Source organism: Lactuca saligna, chromosome 4, assembly GCF_052625555.1.
Source record: "Lactuca saligna cultivar CGN05327 chromosome 4, ASM5262555v1, whole genome shotgun sequence".
Taxonomy (NCBI): domain Eukaryota; kingdom Viridiplantae; phylum Streptophyta; class Magnoliopsida; order Asterales; family Asteraceae; genus Lactuca; species Lactuca saligna.
The window spans coordinates 57,937,928-57,960,919 of record NC_136420.1 but is presented as its reverse complement, the minus strand read 5'-3'; the positions used below and the strand labels follow the sequence as shown (position 1 = coordinate 57,960,919).

At 32.3% G+C, this 22,992-nt stretch overlaps 1 protein-coding gene, 1 long non-coding RNA gene and 1 pseudogene across 2 annotated transcripts; 2 read left to right on the top strand and 1 right to left on the bottom strand.

Moving 5' to 3' along the window:
* The first annotated feature begins 2,179 nt into the window (after positions 1-2,179).
* On the top strand, positions 2,180-4,490 carry LOC145038534 (uncharacterized). Its single transcript, XR_013679420.1, has 2 exons — positions 2,180-3,499; positions 3,681-4,490. It is a non-coding gene; the product is annotated as an uncharacterized LOC145038534 (long non-coding RNA).
* Positions 4,491-13,505: 9,015 nt separating this feature from the next.
* On the bottom strand, positions 13,506-16,267 carry CNX2 (cofactor of nitrate reductase and xanthine dehydrogenase 2). The gene is made up of 7 exons (XM_078990187.1): positions 15,861-16,267; positions 14,828-15,436; positions 14,547-14,714; positions 14,261-14,452; positions 14,080-14,148; positions 13,905-14,007; positions 13,506-13,778 (listed from the first exon to the last, which is right to left on the bottom strand). Exons 1-6 carry the CDS (start codon positions 15,918-15,920, stop codon positions 13,924-13,926), a joined length of 1,182 nt encoding a protein of 393 aa, XP_078846313.1. The 5' UTR covers positions 15,921-16,267; the 3' UTR covers positions 13,506-13,778; positions 13,905-13,923.
* A 2,499-nt stretch (positions 16,268-18,766) lies between these two features.
* LOC145038533 (citrate synthase, mitochondrial-like) lies at positions 18,767-22,992 on the top strand (annotated as a pseudogene).

Genomic DNA, 22,992 nt, shown 5'->3' with positions numbered 1-22,992 from the left:
CGGGACGTAATCATCCTAAGGGGGAGATAATTGTAACGCCCGAAGATCAGGACTAATCAATTTAGAGACGATAAGCATCAAAAATGACTTTTTGATAAAAGATTATTTAGAATGAGTAATCTTAACTAAGTTATATTAAATGTTACAAGGATTTCGTACATATAAAGAACGCCAAAATCCGAGTTATAACGAAGAAGATATGACCTGTCGAAGTTTCGCAACAGAACCGGCACGACGCTGAATGACGTAAAAAGTAAATTTACGTTAGAGTGATACTTAGCGTTAGTGATGTAAACGAAAGTTGTAGAGTTTGTTAAACCATGAGCGTTTATAAAAAGAACGTCCGAATCTGACTTCGTATGAGGAAGTTATGATTTTTCTAAGTTTCGACTTAGCGGTATGTAGCCCGAATACTCGATTTGAGACCGAGCGGTTTTTAGCCAAAACAATCTAAACGAGAATCGAAGATCTCGTTAATAGTAGTGAAACGATAAAAAGGTAGGCGAAAACGGACATCGGATGAAGAAGTTATGAATTTATAACGGAGTTTTCCTGTCCCGGCCTACTAAAAATAAATAATAAAAATAAAGTCAAATTTAGCCGATGAAGTCTAAACAAATGTTGTAGATCGTAGTCTCACCTACGTGGGGATATAAAGAACGTTGAAAACGGAGCTCATATGAGGAAGAGATAAATTTTTGAAGTTTATTAAATAATTAAAGTATTTAATTTAAATAAGAATTCGGATATTATCCAAAGGGGGGGGAGTCACCGAGCTTATCCAGGTTACCCCCAGCGTACCTAAGATTACGCCGAACGTAATCGAAGGTTGTAGCCCCTATAAAAGGAAGTCAAGGCTGTCGAGTTTCTTTGCTCATTTCTTCCCTTTCTCTCATGTTTTTGCATCGTTTTTCGTGCAAGAAATATCCCGAAGCCCCGGTATCATTCTTGAGCCCTAAAGCAAGTCCCGAAGCCCCGAAGATCCCAAGAAGTAAGATTCCCGAGCCGAAGCTCTGCCCGCGAGGAGTTTGGTTTTTGTGAATTCTACAAGCCGTAGTGCTGTCCGATCATCTTCTGATCAAGTGAGTCTGTAGTTACTTTCTTCTAACACATAAATATTAAGTATTTTCTATAAAATAAGTGTTTTGTGTATAATATAAAGTTGTTTATATGTGTGGGTGTATAGTCCCTTTCATAAACACGGGTGTAATACAAGTATTGTTTGAATGTATTACGTATATGTTTGGGTGAGTGTGTGGTTACTTTCTTCTAACACATAAATATGAAGTATTTGTTATAAAATACGTGCTATGTGTTTATATATTGTTGTTTATTTGAGATGAGTATGGAATGGATGTTTTATATAGTTTTTAAATGAGTTAAGCTGTATATGTATTTTATATCTACAAATATGTTGGGTAGAACATCGGTAGATGAGATAGTTGGTATGTGATAAAATGATGAGGTATGAAAGGTGACTAAGAATGATATTGGCAGATGCACCAATTACAGAATGTCATAATACTAGCTGATGCGCTTAAGAATAATATTGGTAGATGCACCAAGTAGTGAATGTCGTAATCCTGGCAGATGCGCTTATAGGATAATGTCGACAGATGGGCCAAATAGAGAATGTCATAATACTAGCAGATGCGCTTATAGGATAATCCTGACAGATGCGCTTATAGGATAATGTCGGCAGATGGGCCTAAAAGAGAATGTCATAAACCTGGCAGTCGCGCCTTATAGTGTATGATGTAATCCTGGCAGAGGTGTTTAAAAGATGATGTTGGTAGATGCGCCTTATGTAACAATAGATTTTGTGCTAATTCCTTAGGTCAATCCTTAGGAATGAATGAATGACGAGTAGTTGAATTCTTACGGTAAAATCCTAAGAAATAAAGAAGATAATGGGGATGGGTAATTGAGTTTATTATTTGATGGTTGAATATAATAATTATATTATTGTGGGTTGAAAACCCTATATGCTCACCAGGCTCCCAAGCCTGACTGTGACAACCCAAGTTTGTTCCGTTACATTTCCCCGTTACCGTTAACGGAATATCCCATTTTATAAAAGTTCCGTTAATTTAAGGTTGTCATATAAATAAATGTTTTATTTATATATATATATATAAGCCTTATTTTTCTCCTGCGTTCAAAAACAATTTCACCAAGTTCTTTTCAAGCCACGTTGCTTATCTTCCAAACGACGCAACGAGACATCAAACTCAATTCATATTGTCTCCTTCTCCAAGGCGTCGTATCAAGTTATCAACGATGTCTGATGGTCTTACAGGAGTCTACACATTTCGGGTCATATATGGGTCCATTTGGAGTTATCCAGGTTCAAAGGATCTATTTAACCATGATACACACTTCCCATCCATAATAGATTGGATCATCACACCAATTGAGAGACATTGCCTCGAAAACAGTCCGAAAATAGTTATTTTCATCCGTTCATCGTCTATTAGATATCTTTCCCCAGTCTATGTTCTTCGTCTATTGTAAAAAAACCGTTAACGGCATCACCATAAAAATTTTAGAATGACTGAAAGTGCTTGAATCAAAGTTTCCCACTTTAAAACAATTAGTGTTTTTCCCATATCAAATTCATCTCTCCCTTGGTTCATCACTGCTCTTATATGTCTCTCATTTTCTTTGGATGCACCACAGCACCCTCATTATCGGTTTTGTTTCCTTTTGTAATTAGGGTTTTCGATTGGAAAACCCATCATCACCCAGGTTTGATTCTTGTATTGAATGTGTTCTTTTGGACAACTTGATTTATGTATTTATATATTAAATTTTATGATTGGAACTTGAAATTTATGAATTGATCAAAATTTGTTTTTCAGATATGTTATCGATCACTATCTTGTTGACTAGATATTTCAATATTTAGGTATTCATATGTTATCTTGATTTTTGCTTCTGGGTTACAGAAATCGACTGCCTGTGGGTTTTAAGAAATTCATCCAGCCCTATCGATTTGTTCAAATCATCTATTTTCTTTATACGTATGTATATCTCTTTATCCCATGTTTTGATTTTTTCATGCATTCCGTCTTGATATATTTATATTAATTCCACTTTTTGATTTCGAGAAGATTGTTGAGTATATCATCAACCCTTTGTTGTATTGTGTTATGTGTGATTAATTAGATTAACTTTCTTGTATTTATGATATCATAAATTTATGAAGATTTCTAGAATAATTAAAATTTCTAATTTTTTCATCTTACAGTGGTGTTCATCTGACTATATATTTTATGATGATGGGTTTTAATTTCTATTTGCTGAAGAAATCTGACATTGATTTTGATTTTAGGATGGTGTTTTTTTGGAAGAACCTAAGAATATATCTAGGTTTCATAGGGTCTCTAAACACCATCTTCATCTTGGGTTTGCAAGGTCATATATTATTTAAGTTATAAAATAGCTTTAATGACCCTGTTGCATGTGGACAACACACAGGAGGTACAATATCATGCAGGTAAACCCTTTTTCATTTAATTTATTATGTGTTTATTCATTTGTTTGTTAATGGTTGTCATGCATTGCATTTGGAAATTCATGTTTCAAGTTAAGTTTGCAGTTGTAAGACACTAAAAATTAACCATGATTGAATTCTTTATTTGTTAAATTGAACTTCAGTTATTATTGAATTTGACCAGGTGTGAAATTACTTTTGACGAGTGCAAGCCTAAATTGATTTGGTCAATAGTAAGACCATGAATTTGGTAAGTATTAAGTTTAACTGCAGGTTTCATTACTTAATGTTGCACCTACAGGAATAATTGGTTAATTTTGAAAATGACTAACATACAATGTACATTTTTTTGTCTAATGATATATAAGAGGTTATGGCTTTCGATATGTGTAGATGGAGAAGGTGGGATGAGATCAAATTTGAAATAATGTTTAAAAATATATAAGATATATGACCTTTCATAAGGACCAAATATGTAATTTAGTTATTTATTTAACAATCATGGTGTTTTATTATCATTTGTATTACCTATGAAGATATAAGAAGATGATCGTTGGTATGAACTATGAAGGTACATGAAGATGATGATCCATGTTAAAATGATGTAAAATATTAGATACATGATAGAAGAAGAAGATTAGGGGTGGTTGTTTGTTGGGCTTGAAAACAGAGGGTATTGGATGGATAGTTGCTGTTAGTATTGGTTGGGAAGCATCGGAAAAGATCTTTAACACCGAACCACACATGTGAAGAGGCCAGTGTCTTACCCGATAGACCACCAAGTTGATGGTTGTTTGGGTAAATTATTATTATTATATAGTTTTAGTCATTAGTTTTATTTGTACTTTTCATATTATTTGGACAAGTAGATTTTGGATCCTAAAGTCTTGAATACAATGGTACTACCCACTCTCATTCTGGACAAGTAACAATATTTTGGATCCTAAAGTCTTGATTACAATAGTAGTACCAACTCTCATCCAAGGTTTTTCCATTTTGTCAAGTGTCAAGATGAATTAATTTTTTGGATTTGACGTGTTAACTCTTTTTTCCGTATTGTGTTTGTGTGAGTTAATCAATAGGTCTTACAACATATATATTCATTTTTTCTTACCCTTTTATATGCTATTATATTTATTTTACATGTGTTTTTTCCACTCTCTAAAATGTAGCCAATTATACGTTGTACGTTTGAGTTTTTCTAATTACAAATTTAACGCGTTCACGGCCGACAAACTAATTTTAAGACATTCATTAACATCCTACTTAAAAATTTTAAAATACCCAAATTACCCAATATTGATCAAACATCCACCAACTAATCAACGGGTCGTGCTGAGCACGGGCCTCAAAAATTTTCTAGTATATATATATATATATATATATATATATATATATATATATATATATATATATATATATATATATATATATATATATATATATATATTATGTCGTTATAGTCATAATAAACTAAATAAAAACACTTAAGTTGCATTTCCATTTAATTGGAAAAAGTCAGTTTTTATTAATACGACCACTAAATCGGGTGCGACCAAAAGTCCTGTATAACGACAGTATCGGGTAGAATTCCACTGAGCCCCGACGCCAACCCCTATATAAGGGTGAGTGGAGTCCATTGGGGACTTTTTACACTCTCCCCACTCTCTCTCTACAACTTAATTTCGAGCCAAAAATCATCCGTTTTGAACCCCAAACGAGTAAGCCACCTATCCTAACTCGTTGTATAACTTATCTAGCGTACAAATTCGAGTTTAAAACATAAAATAGGGACAAAATCATGAGTTTACGGCCCAAGAACACTCTTGGGCCGTGAACACCATTTAATGGGGTTTTTAAGCCCCAAAAACCCTCCAAATTGTCCCTAAGGCTTAGATATGACTTGTAGGCTTATGGAATCGGACTTAGAACACCTTGAACTAGCATTTTGGGGAGTAAACATGAGTTTATTGCCCAAGAACACTCTTGGGCCGTAAACTCCTCTTCATGGGGAGTAAACTCATATTTGTGTGTTAAAAATGCCCTTAAACACACCATTGGCCTTGGATTAAATTCTAGAAACGACCAACAACAAGCTAGGGACCTTAAATGCAATTAAAACAACTCCATAAGGATTTCACGGCCGTAAACCCCTCATGGAAGGGTACCTGGGCCGTAAACTCCTATAAAGGGGTTAATTGGTGCCCTAAACTCCCCATTTGACTTGGAAAAATGCTTAGGAATTTACCCTCTACCACTTAAGCCCTTAAAACACCAAAAGAATGAGTGTATAGGAGCTTACAGCCATAATCTTTGTTGCTTAGGCCGTAAACTCCTCAAAGGGTCCATTTGGTGCTTTAAACCCATTCACACCTTTGATATTTGAGTCTAGCAAAATTCCACAATTGATATGAGGCCTTTAAGCATCCTAGAACACCCTCACCATGAGTTTACAGCCGTAAACTCATGGGAGTAGTCACAGGGCCTTAAACACCATAAGGTGAGTTTACTCTTGGAGAGTAAACTCCATTCCTAAGCCATTCACGCCCTTAAATGTCACCCGGGACACCGCGAACACTTAACCAAAGTGTTTTTCTGCTCCTTAGAGTGTGTATACTTGTTTAATTAGTATTAAATATTCTAATTGTATGTGAACATAAGTTATCATATGTTAAATAGGTCTCTAAGTGTGTCCAAGTCCTTACTTGACACCGAGCACTCAACCGGCACCTTCGTCGGATCCACTTACAACAGGTGAGTTCATACCCCTGAATGAACCTTTTATATGTTTTATAGGGGGGAATACAAGTTAAACATGCCAGTTATCATATCAATCATATGTGATTGATAACCTGCATGCACACGGATTTACCACACTGTTAATTATTTTATCGAGAATGATACTATAAAAGGTTTTTCTAAAATGTTTTTCTCTGGTTCAAATCTCTTACTTATATTGTCTTAGCAAAGTTTTATTAAAACTTGTTTATGAAAGGTTTCCAAGGAATTTCTAAGTGTTTTCAAACTTATACCAAGTTGTGATTTCTTAAAGGTTTTCTAAAGTTTTCATTAAGGTTTCGTTACACTTCTGCATAGTTAAACACTCATACTTATTAGACACCCCTTCACTTGTTAGACGCTCCTACTCACTCGCCATACGCTTATACTTGTTAGACGCTCCTACTCACTCGTTATACACTTATGCTTGTTAGACGCTCTTACTCATTCATTACACGCTTATACTTGTTAGACGCTCCTACTAACTCATTATACACTTATGCTTGTTAGATGCTCTTACTCACTCATTACATGCTCATACTTGTTAGACGCTCCTTCACTCGTTAGACGCTCTTACTCACTCGTTAAACACTCCTACTTCGTTAAGCACTTCGGATAGTTAGATGTATGCCTATGCTTGTATAGATGCATGTAAATAATGGTTGAAGGACTTAGGAAGGCTTGTTCGCCCTATTTCCTTTTCTTCGTTGAGATGTGGTCTGGTGGGATTGGATGTCCGTCTGAAGGTCGTTTGATCATTAGTTATATATTATGTATACAGGCATAGACACATAGGGTTACACTAATCAACCAGTTGAGAGTCTCTATCACTCGTTCAGTATTTTTACATTAAATTACACTAATCAGCCAGTTGAGAGTCTCTATCACTCGTTCAGTATTTTTACATTAAATTACACTAATCAGCCAGTTGAGAGTCTCTATCACTCATTTAGTATTTTTACACTAAATTACACTAATCAGTCCAGTTGAGAGTCTTTATCACTCGTTCAGTATTTTACACTAAATTACACTACACGAGATACGAATTCAGTACACGACCTTCTCCGTTGTTAGGATAGTAACCAGAGTCTCTTGTAGGGAGAGCGGACATTGTGTGTATAGATCTATACGAGATTGACACCCCTGCACACAGACTGCTAGCTACAGTCCATGGCCGAACAAGCCAAAAGGGTGACAAATGTCATAATTATACCGATGCTTGCAGGGCGTCAAGATTCTCTAGTGTCGATCAGTATGGTTACGAGTATCTCGGGGTTACCTTATAATTCATGGCTTTAAGGTAACGGGTTTTATACACAGTATTTCACTGTATACACTATGTTCACTGTATTGGACCTTACTAGTTGTATCTTTCATTTGATACTGTCTGGGGTCTGTATTCTCTATTTTAGACCTTACTAGTTGTATCTTTCATTTGATATTGTCTGGGGTCTGTATTCTCTGTTTGTAGACCTTGCTAGTTGTACCTTTCATTTGGTACCGTCTGGGGTCTGTGTCTCCCTTTGATTAGACTGAACCAGGCGTGTCGTTTGCTCGATGCTCTCCTGGAGTCTATGATTCCTTTTGCCTTAGTCAACAGTCTTCACTGTTGAGGCATATGTCTTTTCCCTGATTTCTCTTGCCTTCTTTAATAATCAAATTCTGTATTTTGATAATGATAGCGATTAAGGGAAAACTACTTTTTACCACATAACTCTGACCAGTCTTGGTAGAAGACAGCTTTTTAATTTGAAAATATAGGATTTTCTGGAAAGGACTCTATTTCACTGTATACTTGAAAACTACTACTTATAAACTACTACTTATATAAGGTTTTGTATAAAATGACACTAAATACTTACGAACTTACCAGCATTTGTAAAAATGCTGATACTCGCTTTTCAAATAACTTGTATTCTCAGGTCAGCATTAGACAGGTACTTCCCCAGAGCTTTAGATGAAGACAATTTAGTACCAAGCGGCTTTTATATCATTATCTGTATTACTTGATGTATTGCAATGTAAACAGTGTAAAACTATTACTATTAATGCAATGTTTTGTTGTACTTTGATTACTATAATGCACGTGTTGTGATACTTGACATGACGTCATCCACCCCAGAACATTTCCGTCGTTCCGGTTTTGGGGTGTGACACTGACCCACTCAGTTTTCTTTGTATCACAGGTATCGATACGAAGATATATTTCACGGAGAGATTAAAGGAGATGTAAAATCTTTAGTGTAAATAATGTAAGTTCTGTTTATGCTTATGTGTCTGTATCGGAACATGCCATCCCGAGATTTTGTTATATAATGAAAATACATTTCTTTAAAGAAATGCTTTGATAAATCTTTATCATATTTTGGGAACAAATTCCGCAACTGTTTTCTTTAAAAGATTACTCTGATTTTAAAAACAAAGCATAAACAAATCGGTCTTTTCTAACCGAGAAATTGGGGATGTTACAGAAACCACATTTTTATTTCAAGAATGTCTTTAACTCCACTGGAAAAGAAAATTCCCTTCAAATTTCGAAGAAGACAGTTTCCATTGGTTGTATGTTTTGCAATGACCATTAATAAGAGTCAAGGATAGTCGTTATCCAAGGTTGGTTTGTTTTTCAAACATCCCGTGTTTTCACATGACTAACTGTATGTTGTCTTATTTAGAGTTCAAAGCAGGGACAAATTAAAATTGTTAGTTTTAGATAAGGATGGTAGTCTCACAAATAAAAATTCCAATATTGTTTATAAGAAAGTTTTTGGGAATTTATAAATAGTGTTTTTCTACCATATTTTATTTAGTTTTCGTAAATCAAACTTCATACATCATATTAATTAATTAATTTATAATACTTTATTGTATTTGATTTATTCATGTTAATTACAATATCACTATTCTTCATTTTGTCTAAACTTTGATATCTTTTTTTTCATTTGACAATCAAAATTATAATTTTATTTCAAATTATCAACTATGGAGTTCCACGGGTTTAAACTTAATATAATAATATTGAATTATTAATTAATGTATATTAATGTTGATAGTAACCTTTCATTTTTGAATTTATACTAATTAATTTATTAATATATACTAATTCAGACAAAATTACATAAATGGTCCTTGTCGTTTATTAAATGTTACAAACTCAGTTATTGCTATTCTTTTGAAAATATGGTCATTGTGATTTCTAAAACTTGCATAAATGATCCTTTTTACTCACACAACTACTTTTGGTCTTTTTAGTTACGTGGGACTGAGTTTGTAACTATAAGTAAATCATAAGGACCTTTTATGTAAATTTGTCTATATTTTATATTTATGCATTTATTGCTTTTCCATCAATATGACTTTTAAAATGTCTCTTTGATTTACGTCACTATTACCTTTATAAAATATTATTTTTACATTTTATTTTCTAAACTTTGATGCTTATTTTTCCAGGTATATATAATTTGATTTTCTTTAATAATTTTCGTCATTTAATCAAAAAAAACTATTTTTTACATGTTTATTTTTATATATGTGGATGTATACATTCAAGGTGATCAAATTTTGATGTAAATTTAAAGCTTTTATTCGTTAATTTAAAAAAAAAATACTTGTTTTTTCTTTATGCACGTATTCGTTTAAATTCGAGTTTATCTATATTTTGACTTAATTTTGTTTACGTTATCGTGTTTAATTTAATATACGTTTCCTACTGGATGAAAACATGTAAAACCGGTTAAAAGGCAAATGGTTAATGTCACTGTGACCCAACCAACTTTCAGGTTTTGTTTTAAAAGGTCCTTCATTTATATTTTTTGTCGTATAGGACCTTAAACTTAGAATTGACCGGTTAAATTGGGTATCGTATGTCGTTTTTTCCGGTTTCACCGGTTAAAGCTGTATTACGTGGCATTTTTACTTTGTAAGTAATAAAAAAAATCAAACTCACATCTCTCTCTCTCATTTTTGCTCCAAACCCCCTATTTTTGATTATTCCATACCTTCATTTTCTATGCAAAAATGGTGGTTTGTGACAACGTTTCAATCACAGAGATGCCCTTTTGCTACACAAACACGAAGGGCCACCTACGATCTTCATCCAAATCTCTTTTTGTACAAAATTTGTGGTTCTTTAATCCAAAAATGTTTTTGGAGATTTCAGAGTTGGAAAGTTTTAGGGATAAAAAGATGGAGGCAGGCATGAATCTTTTCCGTTGACCCAAGATTTTTTTTATTAATATAAATATTATATAAATTTCTATTTATATAATTATTAATTTAAATTTCAAGAAATCTTTGACACTGTTTATGCTTCCACCAGTTTCGTTCATCTACATTCCTCAATGTCATCACCCCCATAATACTATCAATCCTTGCCTTAGTTTCCTCATCTTCCATCGAGCATCGAATCAGTGTTAAAAATTTCCTTATATCCTTCATTTAGTTCTGTTGAATTAGAATTAGACTTAATTGGACTCCGACGTGTTTCTGCTCAATCAAAGAACTGGGTTTCACCTTAATATGCGTTTTAGTTACCGGAAAAGGAAAGATCAACTCTGGTGGTTCATTGAAGAAACAAGAACGTTGCTTGGGTTTCATACTAATAACCATTATTAAATAAATTGACAAAATTTTTAAAAAAATGGAATTTAGAAGCTATACATCAACGTCGGTGTTGAGGTGGCAAGATAGCAGCTGCAGCGGCATGGGGAAAAGACAACGGCGACACAACATCAATCGGCTAAAGCATCGGCGCCAATGCTAAGATCGACTGATGAAGTAGAAGAACGGGATGGAGAAGATGTAAGGCAACCAACAAAATTCGTGAAGAGAGGAAAGAACGCAACAAAGAGAAGAAAGAAAAGAAAAAAATGATATATTTTTAAAGGTTAATAAGGTTGGAGGGATTGATGTCATTTGAAACCGCACTCCCTCCCCCACCACATAAACGTCATGTCATTTTTTACCACACAAGTGTGGTTTCTTGCCACATGATGCTATACTTTTTTTTGTTAACTGTTATAATTTAATAAAACTTATTTTTTTTAATAAAAAAACATAATTTTAAAAAGATAATATTTCATTAATTAAAAATACAAATACCATACATTACTTAACTTAAAAAAACCCTAAAAAATTTGAAAAACAAATTAGAAACATAAAACCTACAACTTAAATAAACACACACACACACACACACACCATACTATTAAAAACTTGAAAAAAAACTAGAAATTAGGCATGATTGATGTAACGTTGTTTCACTTCCTCATTCATCGCCAAAACCACTTCAAGCTTGGCGCTGGTCATATTCGACGTGACTGTCGCTAGTATTCGCATGTCGCTCTTCTTTTGTTTCCGAAACTATCTTTCAGAAGCAATTTGCAAAATCTTATCCATTCTGTCTTTTATACCCTTTATGTCGGCTCCCATTTCTTTTAAATCATCTAAATGACTAAATTTGACGCTTTGCCTTCGTCTTTGCTTGTTGCTTTGTCTCTTCCCATTGGTCGAGAAGGTGGTGAAACTGGAACAGGTTCATCCTCGTTCAAATCAAATTGAACACAAGCATCTGATGTAGTGTGGCCAAACTCAGATTTCTGCTGCGTTTTGAACCACTGTCCATATGATCGTCTGTTGTTTTGCTACTTTGCCATTTCTTGTTATCTTTCACAAAATTCCAAACGTCAAGAAACTTGAAAGCCTTCAGATTTTCTTTTTGATACACTTTCAACGCTTTCTTTAAAATCACTTCATTGCTTTCTTCACTTTTCCATTGACGTTTCATGTTGTTCTACAAGTCATTAAACAACATGACTTCCTTGTTCATCTTTTCCCATTTGGAGTACACTTGATGTTTTGAACGGTATTCTCCACGGTTCATTCCTTTATGGAACCTGTGTAAAACGCGAATCCAAAAGCGGTCATGCTTTTGGTTTTTTCCAACCGTCACATCTTCTGAAATATCGATCCAAGATTGTGCCAACACTAACGCTTCCAAAGGTTCCCAACATCTAGCCTCCGCCTTCTCTTTTCTTTTAGTTGCTGCTCGAATGAGCTGAGTTTCTGTAATGAATTCCGGTTCAGAATCAGAAACGATCGTTTCTGGTTGTGTTTGTGTTTGTTGAACAAACTCGGGTTGAGACAAAAAATCAAATAGATTAAAATCTAGATCGGGTTGTGGTAGTGGTGGTGTTTGTGATAGTGGTTGCGCTGGTCGTTGTGGAAAAAACGGAAGCATACCGCCGTAGTGGTAATACGGATGTGAGAAAATCGGTTGATCAAATGAAGGTATTGAGGTGTTGGTGTTTCTAACTAGTTTTTTTTTTTTTTTTTTTTTTTTTTTTATAGATCTTTTGGAAGAAGATATTTTTTCAAAAAAAATTGGATGAAAAGATTGTGTAAATATATGTTTAAAGTTGGAGTGAAGGTGGTGAAATAGTTAAAATGGTAATATATATATATATATATATATATATATATATATATATATATATATATATATATATATATATATATATATATATATATATATATATATATATATATATATATATATGAAGTAATGGTTAAAAAAAAATTACACGAATCTTCAACGTTCAAACATGGGAAAATGCAACAACCAATCAGGCTTCGTGGTCTTGTATAGCCGCACGAAACTGCACCCTGGGGGCGGTGTTCGCGGTCCACGTGTCAGCATCGTTGTTCCAAACCGCACCCCACACCGTTTAGTCTAAGACCCTTGGTCAACAAATTTCATATAGCCATGTCATATTTATAATCATGTCATACTATTTTTACCTGTGAAACTGGACAAAAAAAAATTCTATATACCATTTTTAACAGGTCAATAAGGATTTTATACCCTTAGAAAGCAAAAAAAAGACATTAAGGACATTCTAAGACAAAAATGATAAGTTGGTTTTAAGACAAAAATGATAAATTGGTTGAGTTACAGTAACATTTACCCAAAAGCAAAAACAAAAGTTAAATTGTTTTAACTTGTAAAAGCAAATTTATGTATTATTAATGCCCATATTGTATATCCCAATTTAATTAGGCTTAACTTCGAATAGTTCAAACATATTCACCAGAAATATGCTCGAATAAGGAAAGCTCAATTTGAGAGCTTCAGTATCTTGAAAACATCTATGAGAGCCATAACGTTACATAACACAAGATTGATTTGAAATCACCTAAAAATATCCACCAAAAGTAGAAGCACATTAACATGTAGTTGGCGCTTAAAAACTTAATAAAGATCCAAGTTAAGGTCTTATATACTTTATAAAATAACAAAATAAAGTCATTCTCAAAGCGCTAAAAACACATATTGGTTACTAATATCAATATAAACACGAAATATCACAAACACAACAGCTGCATGGCTACAGATGGTTTCATTACTATGTAGTACACTTCATGTGCTTATGATCCGTGTGTGTTTGATTTAGTACGTGAAGTGGATGTTTATGAAAGCACTTCAATCTTTGAAACCATAATTTAGAACCTGAAAAAAAAAAAAAAGTATCCAATCTTTTTATTAGACTCTTAATCATAAGTTCCATGTGTAAATCCCCAAACCCACAAAAATTCACATCTGAAAAGATATTTGTTGGTTGAATAAGAAACTTACTGAAAGGTAAAAATGGAAGTTAACCACCAATATGTATCATTGGTCTATTTGGTGTTTTTGCAATGTCAAACATTCCAGCATGAGACCCTTTCTTTCTCTTCACCTGAATATGTATCATTCGTACATGTATTAAAAAAATAAAAAAATCACATACAAAATAATAGTTAAAACATACCGCAGCCCCAATAATTTGTCTCAGCTCATTATCATCAGCACCTTCACGGATAGGATCTCTTAAGCTAACCTGTAAATGAATTTTGAAAAAAAAAAAAGTATTAAAACTAACATACTTTGAAAAATCTACAAAATTAAAGCAGTGAAAATTATGACACAAGATTCGAAACCAATATATATACCTCTGAAGGGCCAAATAGGCATACTTTTAGGTTTCCATCAGCTAAAAGTCTCAACCTATTGCAACCAGAACAGAAGTGATCAGTCATTGAAGTGATGAAGGAAACTGTGCCTTGATGCCCTTCTACTGTAAAATTCTTGGCAGTTTCTGTTGGGTGATCTTGAATTCTTTTAATCCCTGTATAACGTTTACCCTGTTTTTTATTTTATAATTATCAGCGACAACAAAAGAAAAAGAAAAATACATAGGATCATATATGATATATGTATGCCTGAGTTGTACCTTACCACTATGTCCAACATCTCAGCATAGGATACAAGTTTCTTGACATTCCAAACATTACCATCAAATGGCATGAACTCAATAAAACGTACATTAATCGGTTTCTCCTTTGTTAACTCTACAAAATCACAAATCTCATCATCATTGAATCCCCTCATCACAACACAGTTCACCTGATCAAAATAAACAATTCAAAAAATCAATACCCAAAAACTGAAAAAAAAAAAAAAAAAAAAAAAAAAAAACATGGGGTTCGATAATTCGATTCCAATAAGATGATGCATACCTTAACAGGGTTGTAGCCTAGGTCTACTGCTGTGTGAATTGACTCCATTACCCTTTCATGCCCTTTTCGCCTAGTCATGAATTCAAATTTTGCTGGAACGAGTGTGTCTAAGCTGATATTAAGCAAATTAAGGCCACATTCTTTTAGTTTTGGAAGCTTTCTTGCTAAAGTGAGGCCATTTGTAGTCATGGCAAGAGTTTTTAGTCCTCTTAAGTTAGAAAGCTGTGAGCAGATTTCTTCAATGTCTTTCCGAATGCTGGGCTCCCCACCAGTCAACCGGATTTTGTTGACTCCAGAATGTACAAATAAACTTGCTAAACGTACAATCTCATTCTGTGACATAACCTTGGATCCAGGTGTCAGCTCCACGCCTTCAGCTGGCATACAATATTGGCAACGTAGGTTGCAGCGTTCTGTTAAGGATATTCTTAAATAAGTGTGCTGTCTTCCAAATGAATCAACCAACATATTTGAAATTGGATCATCTTCTGGGATCTTTTCAGGCATAGTTGCATACGTTCTTGTCCAAGAATTTTCAATATGATTTGTGGTAAGAAGCTGGCCATGATCAGATCCTAACTGGAAGAAGGATTTTATTCTAGATTTGGCCTGTTTATCAAAGGTAGATGAGTTAATTATCCTTTCGTGTATTCCAGCTTATCAAAGAATTGTTCAATTGTTCTTTATTGTTTGGGAACTAATTAAAAAGGAGCAAGAAGAGTAATGAAGATTAGACTATTGATCTTCACCGATGCATACCCTTTCTTGATGATTTCAAAATTTTCTCAAAAGTTAAAGACGTAGAACAATTGTTCTACTTTTTCCCTTTTCTAATCGGGAAATGGTATGAAAATACTTAACCCTTCAAACCCTAAAGGGGAATGATAAATAGCCCTCGCTGACACTACCAATTCTTTGTAATCAGCTCAAATCACAAACAATTCAAATTCAGGAATAGAAACATAAAATCAAAATTGAACTAACAATCCGTAGAGATAAGAAGAGATGGATAGAGTAAGAGAACGAAACTTACTGAATTCAATCTACTGAAACCGAGGTGCCAGTTAGAGCATCCAGATAAATGGAACCGCATGTTTTTTTAATCCGGGTTGATGATGAAAGCAAAACTTTGATAGTGAACCCTAAATTTTTGGGGACGTGTAGATATTCAGAACATTGGAATCTGCCAAAGAAGAAAAGTAGAATTTGGCGTTTATGGTGGTGACATCCATCTGCATCTATGAATCCAAATTTGGTATAAAAAATAGTAAGTAAGGGGAGCTTGCTAGTGCCCCAAAGGACACCTCGTCATCGTAGAGTAAGATTTGACTGGTGTCATTTGGCCTACGTCTAGGGACGAAAGGTCGGCGATTCGGTTTTTACAGGCGTACTACAGCCCGCAATCTCTACAAAGAAGATAGATTGACTTTACATAGATGATGAACCCGTGAACCCATACTTCCAAAGGCCAATCCACATAGTCACAACATGTGTCCATGGACATCTCTAGCAATCAATTTTTAAGTAAAAATTGTTTTTTCTTTTTTAACTTTATGTATTTTTCATTTTAATATTACGTTGGAATATATTTTTAATTGCAAGTTTTCAGTGCATGTTGTAACATCGCTAACAATGATGTTATTTCAAAAGGATATATACCAACATTTTAAAAAATGTTACTTTTGAACACCAATCAAACACAATACTATTAGTTTGAATATATACCAACATTTTAAAAAATGTAATTTTTTAAATAATTTATAAAAGTAGAAATTTTGATTTTATTCATATTTAATCGTTTTTTATATATGTGAATTTATTTTTTATGTTAAAAAAATACTATTAACCGGTTATTGCCGATCATAAATATATTTTTTGAACACAAAAAATAAGTTTATTGATAAATTACTTACACAAAAAGAAAGCCATTAAAATTGAATAAAAATAAATTTTGTGATCTCATAATTCATTATCATTTCCTAATCTTTCATTCTAATTTTATTAAAAAATTTATTAATTTGTAAAATATTCACTTCTATAAAATTTTATTTGTAACTTTTTTTAAAAACATTTTCTTATCTTGATAAAAGTTAATCTGAAAGCATTACAATGTAACTTATCAACAAACATACTTATAATAATTTGAAATTATTTTGATGATCATTAAAAACATTATTTTACATGCAACTTTATTTTTATCAAGTAATAATGTTAAGTGGATAGGAACATTAAACACCTGTACAAACATTTGAATGATATACAAAAGTTTAAGAACAATATCTTTCTCTCTTAGAACATCAAACTCCGATTCTTTGTTAAAATCTTAAAGTTTAATGATATATTTTTTTCTCTTATAACTTTGTATGTCGCTCAAATGTTGGTACAAGTGTTTGATGTTCCCATCCGCTTGACATTTTATTTGTGAAAACTTGAAGAAGGCTAAAGTTTTTAATAAAACTAGAGTCATATTTAATTGTTTAATTGATTTTGATCGGTATAAGGAGATTAAAAATGAACTTACAAAATAATTTGTTAGAAATATTTATACACAAAGTTTTAAGGGAGAAAAAAATAAATGTTAATAAGTTAAATATTAGAATAATTTTCATTGCTTTTTGTTGTAAAATTTATAAATATTTATTTTTACAAAAAACTTTTATGTATTGCTAAAATGTTTGTAAAAGCTTGAATTTTTTTGAAAACAATTGAATACTATGGATGATAAGTTGCATTTGAATGTTTAATTATATCTTATCAAGATAAGAAATAGGTATAAAATTAGATTTAGAAAATTAATGTCTCTAATAAAACTAAACTCATATTTAATTACTTACTTACTTTTGATCATTATAGGAAGAAGATTAAAAATGGACTTGCAAAATAATTTGCTATAAATATTTATAGCACAAAGTTTTAAGAGAGAAAACATAAGTGTTAATAAATTAACTATTAGAATAATTTTCATTACTTTTTGTAATAAAATTCATAAATATTGATTTTTATAAAAACTTTTATGTATCAGTCAAATGTTCATGTCACGTGTTTAACATTTTTCCTTGTTAAAGTTTGAAAACAATTGAAATTCAAAATAAAATAATTTTAGAATGACTATTAGAATAATTTCCATTTATTATAATTATGATGGATGGTAAGTGATATTTTAATGTTTAATTATTTATTATCAATATAAGAAAGAAGTTAAAATTAGATTTACAAAATAATTTTTTATAAAACAAATATTTTACAAATTAATAGATTTTTCTAATAAAATAAAAAAGGAAAGATCAATAAGAGATAATGACTTATAATATTAACAAACTCTCGACTTTATTAACATTTAATCATTTTTTATATAAATTACTAGTAAACTTATTTTTAGTGTTTAAAAAATATCATTATTATAACATGCCATAATCAGTTATAATAATATTTTTTAAACATAAAAATAAATTTACTGATAAATTATGTTAAAAAATAATTAAATTAAAAATTCATTATAATATGAGTCACTTTTTTTAAAATACTTTTTGTTTTCGAACTATTTTACAAGATGAAGTAGCTTGAAAAAGTCAAACCTCTTCATTTTTTTCAAAAAACATGATCAAAATATTGATATCTTTTATAAGTAATTGGTGAACGAGGTTAATATCTCTAAAATGTGATTACTTACCATAAAACAATGAAATTATTTTCTCATATGTTATGTTTATTGTTTAGTGTTTACTCGTTCAATGCCACCTTCTCCCCCAATATTCCCTCGACTTCATTACATTATTCCATCTCTTCCCATTTCTCGACCTTTCACAAACTGAAGGTACGTTCTTCATCATTTCAATCTTCTCTTCTCTTACCTGTTAAAGATTTTTCTATATAAATGTATATTTTGCTCCCCTTTGATGAAATTATATGTGCAAATGCAGTAGCGTTTGATCCTTGACCATGGTGTTCTATAGGAGTGTTTCGCTGCTCTCTAAGCTAAGAAATCGTGCTGTAAGTGCTCATTATTGATTGATTAACCTTCGATGTATATATATTTGCAAAGTCTCTATGTTCTTTTAGAAGTGGAATATTTGAAGTCGAACATGATAATTGTTGGATACATAAAGGATTTAGGTTTTTGTTGTTACTTTCCAAGTCATGTAATATTAAATGTGGTTATCACAATCTCTTTTCTCAAAACATCATAAGTCATTGCATTTTTGAATCAGAAGATAACCTATTTGGATTTTGAAGTCAAGTTATAGTCCTTATTAAGCAGTGGTAATGTAGCTAATCAGATTTTTCTATAGTGGAATGGTAGGAATTCTCCATTGTTGAGCCTTTATCTGTTTTTGACTGGAGTAAGTAGATAAAACAAATCATTAATCATCTCTCTTTATTTTTGAGGCCTTTTTCAATCCTCAATTTGTTGTTTGATAGGTTCAACAGCCAAGTCTGAGCAACTCAGTCAGGTGGCTTCAAATCCAGACCTCCTCTAACCTTGTGAGTTTTCACAGTTGATGTTTTTTCTTCAAACTAAATTCCAATATGAGATTCTATCTATTGATGCATGAACTTTGAAATTATTGTATTAGAAGCCTTAATATCATTGTCTCTTTTTCATGCAGGACCTTCGTGCACAGCTTAAGGAATTAATTCCAGAACAGCAGGTGCATTTCCTACATTAATGCTTCACACATATGACATAACAAGTCACTAAAAAACTTCAATTGGTGATGAAAAATATCATTAATCACTCATTTTTGTGCAGGAGCGTCTGAAAAAGATAAAGTCAGAATATGGAAAAGTTCAATTGGGCAACATTACTGTTGATATGGTAAATCAATGTTTCTTTACTTAAAGCCTATTTTGTAACTTTTTGGTTTTTCACTATCTATTTAAGTTTCATAATATTTACATCTTGTGTTACAAATTTTCACAAGGTACTTGGTGGGATGAGAGGAATGACAGGTCTGCTATGGGAAACATCCTTACTTGATCCAGATGAGGTATTATATCTTCTATCTTCCTGTTCATGAACTTTTTTTTTATCTATCTATCTTTAGTCATTATAAACTAGTCAATGATATTGATATTAAAATATGTTACATAAATAAATAATAATTCAGGGAATTCGGTTTCGGGGTCTCTCCATACCTGAATGCCAGAAGGTGTTGCCAGCAGCAAAACCTGGTGGAGAGCCATTACCTGAGGGTCTTCTCTGGCTTCTTTTAACTGGAAAGGTAAACTGTTAAATGTTAATAATAATATGCCATTTGTTTATTTTTATTTTCTTTATTGACATTTTTTTGTTTCTATATTCTCCATCAATAAAGGTACCAACAACAGAACAAGTGAATGCTTTGTCCAAAGAATTATGCACTCGTGCCATTATCCTAGGTCATGTAATTTCATTTCCTTTTAATTTAAATATATAAAAAGTTGAACTTATTTATTTATTTGTGTATTCTGTTTATTGTTGTAGATCATGTGTATAAAACCATCAATGCATTACCTATAACAGCTCATCCAATGACTCAGTTTACAACTGGTGTCATGGCTCTTCAGGTTAGCTTTTTCATGTACTTTATTTTTTAACCAATAGTAGCAATGTATTTGTATTTTAACCCATAATAGCAACATATTACATACTTACAAAATAGAAAGTACACTGCCTATGTTTGTGTATATATATATATATATATATATATATATATATATATATATATATATATATATATAGGGATGTTGCTATTTCCTGCAATTTGCCCCAAGACAAATATCGAAACCTGTCTCTTTATATTTAAATAAAGTCATGCTGTTAAGTTGAACTCATTAAAAGCAAGTATATAACTTTTTTCACAGGTACAAAGTGAATTTGCAAAAGCTTATGAGAATGGAATCCATAAATCCAAGTGGGTTTCTTCTAATTTTTATATTTTTTAACACAATGCAAAACATGATTTATATACTTATTATTATGATTCAAGATACTGGGAGCCGACATTTGAGGATTCTCTTTCATTGATTGCTCAACTGCCAGCTGTAGCTGCATATATATACCGTAGGTATGTCTGTGTATATCCAATTAAATGCCATTTCTACATAATTTCATATTGAAAAATGAAAGTTTTGAGTGTTGTTTATAGTTGATTTGACTTGCTATATTTAAATAAAAAGGATATATAAAAATGGAGAAGTTGTATCAACGGATGATTCGTTAGATTATGGTGCAAATTTTGCGCATATGCTTGGATTTGATAGTCCAGCCATGCAAGAGCTTATGAGGCTTTATGTCACTATCCATACGTAAGAATATGATTTATGATTATTTACTTGTTTATTTATATATATTTTTTGAATTGACGTTTTAAGGATTATGAAATCTTGATTTATTGTAGTGACCATGAAGGTGGAAATGTCAGTGCTCATACTGGACATCTTGTAAGTTACAAAAATAAAACGCACTTTCGTTTATTTGTTTATTATAGCATCCTACTTTATACTTGGAAAGTTTACCTAGTTATAGCAATGTCATTCAAATACAAAGAAATTTTCACTGCTATAATTTGGTAGATTTCCAAAGTGTAATTCCCTAATGCTATAAGTAGTTATAGGATATGTTTTTTGATGGTTATTTTAGGTTGCTAGTGCTTTATCGGATCCATACCTCTCATTTGCTGCAGCATTAAATGGTCTAGCTGGACCCCTCCATGGTTTGGCTAATCAGGTACCCTAAAACTATTTTTTTTCTTTTTCTGACTAGAATCTTATACAATGTACTTTTTTTCTTTTTCAGTTTTGAATAACAAGATTGTTTTTTTTTTTCTTTGGTGCAGGAAGTTTTGCTTTGGATAAAGTCAGTGGTGGATGAATGTGCAGAGAACATAACCAATGATCAATTGAAAGACTATGTCTGGAAAACCTTGAATAGTGGGAAGGTAATGTGTAACACTTATTAAAAATCCTTTGTGGAAGTTTTTAAATAAATTTTATTGAAAATTGGTTACGCTAATCAAGAGAAAATTAATTAATGGTATTGAAACGCAGGTTGTTCCAGGATTTGGGCATGGAGTTTTAAGGAAAACGGATCCCAGATACATGTGTCAAAGAGAATTTACATTAAAGCACTTGCCTGATGATCCTCTCTTTTAGTTGGTTAGCACCTTATTGCCTGATGGAGCTTTATAGGGCTATTTTTGATGACATGGATGAGGAGGGCATTTACGTCTTTTTCACATACAAGAGATGAATAGCATGTCTATGCCTCACCTTTTTGGGTTGAACAAAAAGTTGCAATTTTTGTCCCATTGACATCAATCTCAGTCCAGTTTAACCTTGTCATGGACTCTTGATACCAATTTTGCTTACTTTTTTTTTCTTCGTAATTTGATTAGGTTTCAAAGCTTTATGAAGTGGTGCCTCCGATCCTAACAGAACTTGGCAAGGTAACTGCTATGTATCGATCCTAATTTACAATGTTGTTCAGGAAGAATCAATAAGTAAATGAAAGAATGTTGCTATTTCATGCATTTAACCCTAAAACATATTAATGTGTCCAACTTAGTTGTATATTGAAAACTAAACTCCTTTGTCAACCATGACCAATGTTTTGTTTTAATGTAGGTGAAAAACCTTGGCCCAATGTTGATGCTCACAGTGGGGTGTTGCTTAACTATTACGGTTTAACTGAAGCAAGGTATGCATTTTTTTCATTTCTCAATTTTATTTGGATAATGAGACCCACAAAATAAATAGGAGTACAAAACTTCAATTTTTTTTCTTTCTTTCTAATAAGTAATAATGGATGGTTGTTTGTTATTTATTTTTGGCAGATATTACACTGTTCTGTTTGGTGTATCCAGATCCATTGGAATCTGCTCTCAGGTTCGTTGTGCCCCACTCTATCAATAAGTAAAATATATATTTGACTTGGACTTGGATTCATCACAAAACTTTATGTTCATGCCAAATACAAGTATACTAGTGCTGCCAAATGGGGCCTACATGAACCAATTATTCTGTGATGATGACATTATTAATAAATTGAAATTAATGTTATTCTTCATCCCTCAATTGTTTCACAGCTGATATGGGACAGAGCACTTGGGTTGCCATTAGAGAGACCTAAAAGTGTTACAATGGAATGGCTTGAAAAGCACTGCAACAAATCTAAATCTGCATGA